General features: G+C 38.8%; 1 protein-coding gene across 4 annotated transcripts in view; it reads left to right on the forward strand.

Annotated features, from left to right (window-relative positions):
* Positions 1-13,028, forward strand: part of ric1 (RIC1 homolog, RAB6A GEF complex partner 1) — a 99,011-nt gene that overhangs the window by 7,513 nt on the left and 78,470 nt on the right. For 3 of the 4 annotated variants that reach the window (XR_007956677.1, XR_007956678.1, XM_052020349.1), the window contains exon 2: positions 9,449-9,556. The exons of the other annotated variant lie outside the window; for it this stretch is intronic. Coding sequence is in view for 1 of the 3 variants with exons in the window: in XM_052020349.1 (XP_051876309.1) it covers positions 9,449-9,556 (108 nt within the window). In the remaining 2 variants the exon portion in view is untranslated. The remainder of the gene's footprint in view (positions 1-9,448; positions 9,557-13,028) is intronic. 4 annotated transcript variants of the gene reach the window in all.

Consider the following 13,028-nt stretch of genomic DNA (forward strand, 5'->3'; position numbering starts at 1 on the left):
TTGGGTTTTTATATGGCACAATAATGTACATTCTGTTGTTTGCATAACGTTGAAAAGAAAGAAGCTACATAAAGTATTGGGGTAAATTATACTGGCTCCATCCTCCTGCCTGATGTCTCCATCTGCATTAACCTGAGCTGGATATGCAGGGTCAGCTGAACTGATGTTACATACCGAAGAGTCTTCCCACAAAGTGGAACAGATCACAAACAATGATTAGGCCTTGGGCAGCATATTCTGAGACCCCCGTACTTAGAATGTCCTGATGACTTTTTGAGAGCTCACTTCTTTCAAAGGCCTTTGAACTTGGTGGTTTTCTGTTCATTTTTGGGGATCTGGGCCAAGCTGGCAAGACCAGCATTTACTTCCCCAGCCCTAATTGCCCTATTAAAGGTTGAGGCCCAGTGATGATGAAGGACTAGCAATATATTTGTAAATCAGAAAGACATGCAATCTTTTTGGCTTTTTAAGTGCTTCTGCTCAGTTCTTGCACTTGTAAAAGACTAGTTGTATCTGCTGTGTCTCTTGTATATTGGATAATTTTGGAATTGATCTATTGCGTAAGCCAAATGTATTTGTTTTACTTGTTTTCTCTTGCTAAAATAACTTCCAAGTTTTATTTTTACTTGATTATAGATGTTTAAGTTGTGACACTTGAGACTGGGTACGAAAGAGTTGCCTGGGAAAAGTTAAATTATCTTCCTCTTCCCATCTCTCCTCTGTTAAATATAGGAAAGGAATTAAATGACAGCTTTCAGCCTGGCAGAGATTTAAAGACATTATCATGTTGAATTACATAAGAAATAGGAGCAGGAGTAGGCCCACTCGCCCATCAAGCCTGCTCCACCATTCACTAAGATCATGGCTGATCTAGCTGTGGACTCTGCTCCATCTACCTGCCTTTTCCCTATAACCCTTAGTTCCCCTACTGTGTGAAAATCTATTTAGCTGTCTTAAGTATATTTAATGAGGTAGCCTCTACTGCTTCCCTGGGCAGAAAATTCCACAGATTCACTACTCTGAGAAAAGCATTTCCTCCTCATCTTTCCTAAATCTACTCCCCTGAATCTTGAGGCTATGCCCCCTACTTCTAGTCTCACCTACCAGTGGAAACAACTTTCCTGCCTCTATCTTATCCCTTTCATAATTTTATGTTTCCATAAGATCCCCTCTCATTCTTCTGAATTCCAGCGAGTATAGTCTCAGGCGACTCAATCTCTCCTCATAGGCTAACCCCTCATCCCCAGAATTAACCTGGTAAACCTCCTCTGCACCACCTCCAAAGCCAGTTTATCTTTTCTCAAGTAAGGAGAGCAGAACTGCACGCAGTACTCCAGGTGCGGCCTCACCAGTACCCTGTACAGTTGCAGCATAAACTCCCTGCTCTTAAATTCAATCCCTCTAGCAATGAAGGCCAACATTCCACTTGTCTTGAAAAACCTATTGCACTTGCAAAGCAACCTTTTGCGATTCATACACAAGCATTCCCAAGACCCTCTGCACAACAGCATGCTGCAATCTTTCACCATTTAAATAATAATCTGATCTATTTTTTCCTTCCAAAGTGGATGACCTCACATTTACCAACATTGTACTCCCATCTTCTCACTTAACCTATCCATATCTCTCCGCAGACTCTCTGCATACACTGCAGAATTTGCTTTTCAACTCCATTTAGTGTCATCAGCAAATTTAAATACGCTACACTTGGTCTCCTCTTCCAAGTCGTTAATGTATATCATGAACAGTTATGGGCCCAGCACCAACCCCAACAGCACTCTGCTCACCACTGATTGCCAACCAGAGAAACATCCATTTATCCCAACTCTCTGCCTGGTGTGAAACAATGCTTTGGAATCAACAAGTAACTCTTTTGAATTAGTGATAGTGGATTCTTCGTTATTTTGAACTTCTCTAACTTTATGTAATCAAAACTAAATATGGAAGTGAAATTTGATCTTGTCTCTTTCCTCTTCCTACTATGAGAAAAAAATTTATTGCATTAAATAAATGCTGAACACTGAATTTTCATTTCCTGTTGACAAAACCAAATACTAGAATGTGAATGGTATTTGGGAGGTCATTTGTTTGAGACTGTTTGCATTTAAATTCTTAATGCCCATTGTTTCATTATAGCTTCACTGTTATTTTACCATTAAACTGGGAACCTATGAAATATTGTCATAAAATTAACTTTTTGATAGTACCCTGATTTCCACAGTTTCTAAATCACATCTATTACCACACAGTACACCTTCCAGTTATTAGATTACATTGGGGAATAATTTCATTTCAGTATCTTAATTTTGTCTTAGCAGGTTTCTATCCAGATCAATGGAAATAAATTGTCATTCCAGATCCATACAGCACATAAAGGGGGCATTTGGCCTATTGTGTCTGAACCAGCTCTTCGAAAAGAGCTATCTAATTTGTTTCACTTTCTGCTTTTGTTCCGTGGCCCTGTAATTTTTTTTTCCTTTTTAAGTACATATCCAGTTCCATTTTTAAGTTACTATTGAGATTGTTTCCATCATCCTATCAATAAGTGCATTCCAAATCATGACAACTTGGTGCATGAATACTTTTTCCTTCTTTGTCTCTGGGCTTTTTTGTCATTTATCTTCATTTCTAGTGGGAAAAGTTTTTTATGTAGTGTTGAAACCTCTTGCCATTAACCATCCCTATTTTAGGGAGGGCAATCTTAGCTTCAGTCTTTCCGCATAACTTGAGTATGCACTAAGACATTGACATCCTGCCTGAAAACCGGTCACAGTAATCTGGGTGAGACCAGCCAGTGTTTTATGCAACTTTATCATTTCCTGGCTTTTGTACTGCAGGCCTCTGTTTATAAAAATGAAGGTTTTCATATGCATCAAAGCTTTTTCAACTTTTTTCTGCTGGATTTGAGGATTTGTATTTGAATGCAATGTGTCCATTCCTGTAACTCCTTTAAAATTGTGCTGTTTACAAAGCCTTTCCTTCCAAAATATTTTCCCTTCTCTGAATTAACTTATTATGTGGCATATTTCTAGCTGTTTTGAAATAAGAATTGAGTTTGTAAAAAAAAATTAATTTAGCAATACAGTCACCTTTACATTAAACTTTCAGTTGAGTATCCACACTCTGATTAGTGTTGATATGTAATCTTTATGACATAGTTGGCATATGGAGTCTGTCATATTGATCAGAAATGTGAGTACAGTTGGAAATGAGCAGTTCAGTTATATTTCCATTTTACCTGTAAACGTATGAAAGTGTATTTGCTAGTCGGGGGGAGGGGCGCTTGATATGCAACTCATGATAATGACCATTGTGTGCTTTGGCCTTTATATTTGAATAATGTTATAGGGAGCTGATGCACTAGGGCTGTAGGTCTGTCAGTTGTAGCAATAGTGGTAAGACAGGTGATGCAATGGATTTGAATTTTTAATAAATGGTATCTTTTGGTAAACAGTGTATCTTAACAGTCACAACACTTTGGTTGAATTGCATGCTAGAATCAGCATAAAACGTGTCCAGTGATTATATTGTATAATTTAAACCACTAAACAAGTTTGTTTTATGCCAAAATATTTTCATGCCATGCAATTTGTTTGATAATCATTAAATAGCTGGCTAAGGCGTTGACTTTGAATACTTTTACAAAGGTGCACATTCAAAATTTTTCCATTTACATTTGGCGCAGCTTGCTGATGTTTTTAGGATGGGAACCCTAGTATATGGATACGTTCTAAAAACATTTATATAGTAAAATAAAAATTGTTATGATTAAAAGTAATTGGTTTGAAACTTTTATTAACATTCACTGCCTGGCTTGAGTATTTTTGGCGTTTTCATTTTAAATTTTGCTGTTTATTTTCTAATTGTTTTCAAACATTGGTTTATAGAAGAGGGATTTTTTAGTCTATAATTTCAAAGTTGCAAAGTTCCCAACTTTTCACAATCTTGGCTAGAATTTGGGAAGCCTCCAATTTAATGTATTAGTGCATGGAGTTTGGTGGAAGGGGTCTGGGTGATGGAATTTTCTACTTTAGTATTCTGATTTACCACGATACAGTCTTCATTATTCATGAGGGATGGTGGCTTGGACTTCCTGTGGATAATAAATATGCAGATACTATTGGTATTGGTTTATTATTGTCACTTGTACTGAGGTACAGTGAAAAACTTGTCTTACAAATTGATCTTACAGGTCAATTCATTACACGGTGCAGTTACTTCAAGTTAGTACAGAGTTCATTGATGTAGTACAGGTAAAAAAAATAACAGTACAGAGTAAAGTGTCACAGCTACAGAGAGAGTGCAGTGCAATAAGGTGCAGGGTCACAACTAGGTAGATTGTGAGGTCATAGGTCATAGTCCATCTCATTGTATAAGGGAACTGTTCAATAGTCTTATCACAGTGGGGTAGAAGCTGTCCTTAAGTCTGGTGGTACATGCCCTCAGGCACCTGTATCTTCTACCTGATGGAAGAGTAGAGAAGAGAGAATGTCCTGGGTGGGTGGGGTCTTTGATTATGCTAGCTGCTTCACCAAGACAACGAGAGGTAAAGACAAAGTCCAAGGAGGGGAGGCTGATGTCCATGATGTGCTGGGCTGTGTCCACAGCTCTCTGCAGCTTCTTGCGGTCTTGGGCAGAGCAGTTGCCATACCAATACATCCTGATAGGATGTTTTCTATGGTGCATCGGTAAAAGTTGGTGAGAGTCAAAGGGGACAAACCAAATTTCTTTAGCCTCCTGAGGAAGTAGAGGCGCTGGTGAGCTTTCTTGGCCATGGCATCCACGTGGTCTGTCCAGGACAGGTTGTTGGTGATGTTCACTCCCAGGAACTTGAAGCTGTCAACCCTCTCGACCTCAGCACCATTGATGTAGGCAGGTGTATGTACACCGACTCCTTTCCTGAAGTCAATGACCAGCTCTTTAGTTTTGTTGACATTGAGGGAAAGGTGGTTGTCATGACACCATTCCACTAAGCTCTCTATCTCCTTCCTGTACTCCAATTCATCACTGTTTGAGATACGGCCTACAACAGTAGTATCATCTGCAAACTTGTAAATGGAGTTAGAGCAGAAACTGGCCACAGTCACGAGTGTATAGGGAGTAGAGGGCTGAGGACGCAGCCTTGAGGTGCACCAGTGTTGAGAATCGTGCCGGCGGTATTGCTGCCTATCCTCACTGATTGTGGTCTGTTTGTTAGAAAGTCAAGAATCCAATTGCAGAGGGAGGTGTTGAGTCCTAGTTGGGTTCCTTACTACTTGGGTTCCTTGCAGTTACATACAGCAATCAACTCCTTCCATGGCTATAATGGCTTCTGTATAACTTTTGAGTTTGTCAAAGCAAGCTGAAATGTACAAGCACTCCAGCCTCCAATCAAACCCAACCCCAATCCTAGCTGCAGTTGCATACACAACCCACGCTCCAGCTCCTGACTTTAGCGGCAAACCTAACCATGTTCCTGATCCCTGGAGCATGGATTGATTGTGCAGCCAGAGCCGGGATCCAGAGTTTGAGCCAGCGTGCAACTGGAGCCGGGGCTAGGAGTGTGGGCCGTATGTGCAGTCAGAGCTGGGCTCTGACTTGAACACCAGGACCAGGAATGTGAATAGGTTTGCAGTTGGATTCGGGGCCCCAATTTTGGGTAGCATATTTATCTGGGACCAGATATGTGGCTGGAGATGGGGACTGGTCTGGAAGCACTGGAATCAGGAATATAAATTGGTTTGCAGCTGGAATCATGGTTTGAAGTGTGGGCTGAGTATTCTGTCTGCACTCTACATCCTGACTCTGGTCGCACACCAGGCCCACACTCCAAAGCTGACTCTGGTCACACACCCATCCCACACTGAGCTCTGACTCCACATGGACTCTGCCTGCATACTAACTATTGATGGTTGCCTGTACAAAATATCAAATGCAGTCCATCTCGTGGCAAGCAGGATTCGATGGACCCCTCAGAACAGGGCTCTGGAGGAGAACACTATGTATAGCAAGACTTCCAGTAATACATAGCCAGCCTCATGAGTATATGGATCTAGAGATAGTAAGTGTGAGGATAACAAGGACTTGGTGTACAATTTTTTTTCATTATGGTGAGAAAGTATAAACATTATCAGAAATAACATTTTATCAACAGTGAAAATCAAGAAAACTGCAGATACTGGAAATCTGAAATAAAAACAATGCTGGAAATGCTCATCAGGTCAGGTCACATCTTTGGGAAGAGATGGAGCTAACATTTCAGGTCAAAGACCCATTGTCCAGCATTTTCTATAATTTAATCAATATAATTAGCTTAAGAACAGCATAACTTGCTCTATATGGGTTCCTTTTATTTGCTAATGAGTTATCTCCTTGACTGAGCCCAATTAGACCTATTGTGGTTACAAAGCTTTAGTGAAGTTCCTGACCAAATCATAAGGTGAGCTGAGACTATTTGTCTCATCATAGTTTATGCATTTAAGAAAGTCAACATCTGTTCTCCCTCCATGTTTTGTGATTCTCAAACCTTTGCCTTTAACCATTGTAATTGGCAGTCTGTTTCAAAGATTGAAACAGCTTTAGCATGAATTTGGCTTTTACAGATTTTAAACCTGTGTACACCTTTCTTACAAAATAAAAACACAAATTTCTGGAAACAGTCAACAGTTGTGGAAAGAGACCTGCTGGGTGCTTCCAGCATTTTCTGGTTTTATTTCAGCTTTCTAGCATCTGCAGTTCTTTTGATGTCCTTTTAGTATCTGTCTTAAAGTAGCATTCCAGGTCAACCCTTTTTAAAACATCTTGCTATCTTTCAGAAAGTCTAATACCTGTTACCTGCAAATTGCCCCTTTAAATTTTTCCTTCTCTTAACAATTCACAATTTAATTGAAATGGGACTTAATCCATCATTAGGAACTAGCTTTATCATCATCTATCATTTGAAAATTTTTATTGTTCATTATTGCACAGGAAAGCTAATTGATTGCATACTTGTATCCTAAATTCCTAACTATGAAAATGTTTTTTTAATTTACATCAAGGTAACTTTAGCTCAAAGATTTATTAGGTTTAATGCACAAGTTATTTACATAAATAAGGAGTAACTATTTGCATAGCATCTTTGTCTTAATAGTTAATTAAGTACTTTTAAAGATTGGTGGAGTTGTGGATGTGAAGAAGGATATAGATCAGTTGCAGATCTGGGTGGAGAAATGGCAGATGGAGTTTAATCCAGGCAAGTGTGAGGTGTTGCACTCTGGGAAATCAAATGTAAAGGGGAAAGTATACAATAAATGGCAGGACCCTTAGGGGCATTTATATACAGAGGAATCTTGGGGCCCAAGTCCATAGCTCCCTGAAAGTGACAGCACATGTAGATATGGTGGTAAAGAGGGCAAATGACATGTTTTCCTTAATCGGTTGGGCAATTGAGTCTCAGAGCCAGGAAGTCATGTTGCAGTTGTATAAAACTTTGGTTGGGCCACATTTGGAGTATCGCGTGCAGTTCTGGTCGCCCCCATTGTAGGAACGATGTGGAGGCTTTGGAGACAGTGCAGAAGAGGTTTGCCGGGTTGCTGTCTGGATTAGAGAGTATTAGCTATATGGAGGTTGGGAAAACATGGATTGTTTTCTGTGTCAGAGGCTGAGGGGAGACCTGAGCGAAGTTTGTAAAATTGAGAGGCATAGATAGGCTGATGGTCTTTTCCCAGGGTAGTAATTACAAATACCAAAGGACATAGCTTTAAGGTGAGAGGGGGAAAGTTTAAAGGGGATGTGCGAAACAAGTTTTTTTTAGAACAGTTGTAGGTGCCTGGAATGCACTGCAGCAGTGGTGGTAGAAGCAGAAACGATAGTGGTATTTACATGCATTTATAGTTGCGGAGAAAATGCAGGCAGACAATAAGGTGCAAGGCCATAATGAGGTAGATTGAGGTTGAGTCCATCTTATCATACTAGGGGACTGTTCAATAGTCTTATAACAGTGGGATAGAAACTGTCCTTGAGCCTAGTGGTACGTGCTTTCAGGCTTTTGTATCTTCTGCTGATAGGAGGGGGGAGAAGAGAGAACGTCTGGTGTGGGTAGGGTCTTTGATTATGTTGTCTCTTGTGGCCCCAGACAGAGCAGTTGCCATACCAAGCCGTGATGCATCTGGATAGAATGCTTTCTATAGTGCATCCTATAAAAGTTGGTGAGGGTCAAACTGGACATGCCAAATTTCTTTAGCCTCCTAAGGAAGTTGAGATACTGGTGTGCTTTCTTGGCCATGATGTCTACGTGGTTGGACCAGGACAGGCTATTGGTGATGTTCACTCCTAGGAACCTGAAGCTCTCAACCCTCTTGACCTCAGCACCATTGATTTAAACAGGAGTGTGTGCACTGCCCCCTTCCTGAAGTCAATGTGACCAGTTCTTCTGCTGACATTGAGGGAAAGGTTGTTGTCATGACACCATGCCACTAGGCTCTCTATCTTCTTCCTGTACTCCGACTAATCAGTATTTGAGATTTGGACCTCTATGGTGGGGTCATCTGCAAACTTGTAGATGGAGTTAGAGCAGAATCTGGCCATGCAGTCATGAGTGTGTAGGGAGTAATGTTGGGGGCTGAGGGTGCAGTCTTGTGGGGCACCAGTGTTGAGGATAATCGTGGCAGAAGTGTTGTTGCTATCCTTGTGGATTGCAGTCTGTTGGTCAGGAAGTCAAGAATCCAGTTGAAAAGGGAGGTATTGATTCCCAAGTCTAGGATTATCTTGAGCTTTTTACTATAGTTACAGGAATTGCTGTGCCCTTAATTATTGAATAATGTAAATCCAAATCCTATTTAATATCAGTGTTATTGTAGTATGTAAACTGTTCCTTTTCTCTTGTCAACCACTTGAAAGAGAAATTTGGGTGAAACTGAGAGAGGGCAAATAGCAGAACCTTCTTAACATGCCATATCACAGTGAGACATTATTTAAACTTCTAGTCTTGAGGGTCTGGCAAAAAGTTCTGATTTTTCTTTCCTATATTCTGCAGTAGAGAAACTATTAACGCAAAAAAAAAGATGCTTGTGGGTAGAGAATTGTAACATCTGCATTCAAGATTGTTAAAGCCATCTTGAAGATGCAGAAACTACATATACATATTTGTCAAAATGGTTATGTTCAACAAGAAGATAAAGAATTTAGAATACCTTGTTTAGTTTTATTTTCAAAACAAAGTGTGCTGTAGATCATTTTTCCTTTAAGGAAGGCATGTCTTTAGCATTAATTGCATATTGCAAACTAGTTCAGACAGGCTGGATCTTGAGCCACAGTATGTGGTGAATTTATATTGCAATATTGTAGAAATCATGGTATGATTGTAAGAAGATTCAACATTGATCAAATTATATTATAGCAGCTGGAAACTTGAATCAGCATGCATTAAGGTAGCTTAGATTATTGCAATACAAATCATTAATAACACTAACTTTTTTTCTTCCACCAGCCCAGTGTTTTAATTGTAAGCTACAAGGAATCTGCAAAGGCAGCTTCACAGTTTGGATCATATGAAAAAAGTGAATGGAAGTCCGATAGTAGTATGATCGCTGTCGCGGTAAGATACAAAATTCATGATAATGTTCTCAGTGTTATTCCTTAGCATGGAATCTTTGTAAAGAGCCGGTGAAAGTTCTGCTATATTAAATGTGCTACTCATCTGCTAGATCATAGTGTTAGTGTTGCTGTTTAACTGTTTTAGCAATTACAAAAACTTTATTTCATTTTTCCAGTGGCTGCAACCTTTTGAAGTAGAAATGTAATTTTTTCAGATTTCTATGGTGAATGAAATAAGATAACAAAAATTTGCAACACTTTCAAAGCAAAAAGTTGGAGAGAAAACCATAAACTTGAATTATGTTTTTGGTATATGTATTGATTCCTTCATATGTTTGATACATTAGGAAAAGATATCAGCTGAATGTTTAACTAGTTTAATTGACGACTTGTAATTATTGCTGGATGAGGGTCCACTATTAGACCATAGTACAGGCCAGACCCCAATCCATTTCACTTTACTGAATTACTTCAGAAGGGTGGTGACTGCTGTGCCACTAGGTTCAACTATTTTACATAAATGATCCCCAAAATAGCAAGCTGGAGTTGTACAAGTTGAAGAGTGCAGACGAATGGGACATGGACTATCCTGCTGTTTATTCTGTGAATTATATTTTGTATGAAAAAAGGCCAGAGCTGAGAAAGTAATGATACTGCTGATTTAGCATGAGTAACATCACCCATTCCCTCCAAAGTTGTGCTCTCCCTCCCTCATCTTGTTTCCCTCTACTCTATCCCCTTCTGCTCCCTCTCCCCACTCCCCCATGATGTTTAACTCTGCACACTTGTGCTTCAGTGTAAGCCCCTCACAGGTGCCCTCCCTACCCTACCCACTCCATTGTAGGCAAACTTGTGGGAGAAAGTTGCAGGACCACTGAGTGTGAGGGCATGCAGGTAGAAAGGTACCTTTATGCGTTGGATAAAGACATTGACTGAATGTGTAACTAGTAATCATCACCAAATGAGGATGTACTAATGGAGCATTGAACAGGCCATATCTGCACCCAAATCTATTTCACTTTATTGAAGTTGACCCTTCTTTCTTGCACAATCTCTCCTTCTCTCTACCTCTGTCTGCCTTCTGCCTTTCTCAGTTTCCAGGTATTTTTCATCACTGTCGCCAATATTTGTTTTGTTTCCGAACTGGTTCACTACTTGATTGCAACTCGGCAGTCTGCATGTACATTGCTTGGCTGTTTGCAGACTTCAATTATTAATAATATCCTTAATTTAATGTGAGCAAAATAAAAAAATCAACTTGAGCCTACAGTAACGTGTTTAAAATTGAAATAAAAGCATAAAATGCTGGAAAGGTTGTTGAACCAAAAATTAGCTCTTACTTTCCACAGATGCTACCTGACCTATTGAGTATTTTCAGCATTTTTGTTTTATTCATCAAAGTGGGATTGCATCAGTGCATTGTCTTTAACCTTAAATTGAAGTCTTTCAAAGATCTAAATAAACTTTGAAACTGATCAGAAAACTTCAATTTTACCTGGCAGCGAGACACAGTCTGCCTTTCTATTGTTATTTCTTTACAACTACTCCAATTTAAATAATTTCTTTCAAAAAAATGAAATGAGGCGAGAACAAGCTGATCACCAGTCTGGGCAATGTCATTAGCAATTCCATGATAGTTTTCCATTTGGTTCTTGTAGCTTCACTAAAATTGGAAGTTTGCCACTTTGTAAACTGCAGAGTTCAAAATTGTGAATTTGACTCCTGAGCATCATGATCATAAGACTAATCTTTTCACTATTTTGTTTCCTGTACTCAAAATTTTTTAAGTTTGTCAAAGGGAGTTTTATGCTCTGCCACTTTTTTTTAAGCAGGTGCTGTGTACAAGGATCAGTTTGTGTTCATGAACTGGCCAATATTCTGTTAAGAATATTTATTGATTTAAGTTTCCTTTTGAGATTTTTTAATGCTATGTTTACAGCCAAATATTCACCTAAACAAATTACCTGAACTTCAAACATGGACTGCACAGTTGACCACTTTAATAACTGTGCCTTCCTTCAGTGTCTCTTCAATTAAAACAGCAGAAGTTTATAGTTTACTAGTTATCCCATGAAAGGTGATGAAATGCTATATTTAAAGGTTTTATTTGAAGTAAAACTTTTAAAGTATTCAGACTTCTGGCTTTGAAAGTTATAAATGGACACTAATATAAACATGAAACAGTTAATAACTGGAACATTCTGCACCTAATCAAGTTACACATCCTGAGTTTTATGATAACAGTAGTCCTTAGAACTGCCATGTTATGATTGTTCCAAAATAAATGTTTGTTCCTGTAGATAAGCCATTATTCAGTGGTTTTAACGAGTAATGCAGCCCATTTTCATTAGTTTACTTTCAGGTATTTTTGATAACGTAGACAAGAAGAATAATGAATGCAGATTTGTTTGTTGATTGAGTTGGCTTGAATACTTGCCTTTAATATTTAGTCAAACCAATTCCATTTCTAGTCCAAAAAGCTATTTCAATTGTGACTGACTAAGCCACACTGAAGCCAGTAGATGTAAATGGTCTTTATTCATCACGACAAGCAGGCATTCTCTTGGAGATGCTCTCAGTAGTATCTCTTCTAACTCAAAGTACATTGAGTTTTTATATTCTTAAGAACAAAGATAACAACAGGTGATTCAATACAATTTCAATAGCTGCAATGATGTTGTTTACTTCAATATTTTGAGTCCAACAAATGGCTCAATTGAATTACATATTTACATTGGGACATCTTTGGGTTAAAGCAATTCACATGGATGGTCTAAAAGCATAGGACAGAGAACCCAAATGTCCAAAATTAATGTTGAGGTCTGCCTCTCTGGGTACACAAGTATCCCAATTATTGATAGCACATATGAATAGATCATGTTTGATGTACTAGGTGACAAAATATGTCTGTCTGGAACCTATCCTTTATCTCTATCCCAACGATACAAAATAGCTAAGTTTAAGGTGTTTGATGCCTGGTTATGTGTAGGCCAATTAACATTGTTCCATTGTTTTACATTTGGCTGATGCATACGAGAAAGTCTCATGGTTATGTCAGTTTACAAACCTAATGTCTCTTGAGCAGTATCCTGCTGTGGTCCAGTAACCTGTGCTCTGTAGACAGTTCTGTTTGTTTATAAAGCTGTTCTTTTAACTTCAAAACTGATTACTACTTGTAGTTCACATTTGAACGGGTTTTTTATATAAAGGACTGGTTCTCATTTGTATTAATGCCTGCTATGTACATAATTCCTGAAGGAAGTGCTATGTCTAACAATCGGTAACATTCATTCCTTGTCTCCTGAAGATATAGATTTGATTTTAGTGTGGGTACTTACATGGTTCAGTATCTTCCTTAAGGCTATTGCTTGTGTTTAAGCATTGGGGAAAGTATTCTGTTGCAGCCACTTACAACCTTAATATAAAGTGGATAATTGCAACATCATAGTTCAGATCTACTAATTTGCTTCCTA

This window comes from Pristis pectinata, chromosome 7, assembly GCF_009764475.1.
Source record: "Pristis pectinata isolate sPriPec2 chromosome 7, sPriPec2.1.pri, whole genome shotgun sequence".
NCBI lineage: Eukaryota > Metazoa > Chordata > Chondrichthyes > Rhinopristiformes > Pristidae > Pristis > Pristis pectinata.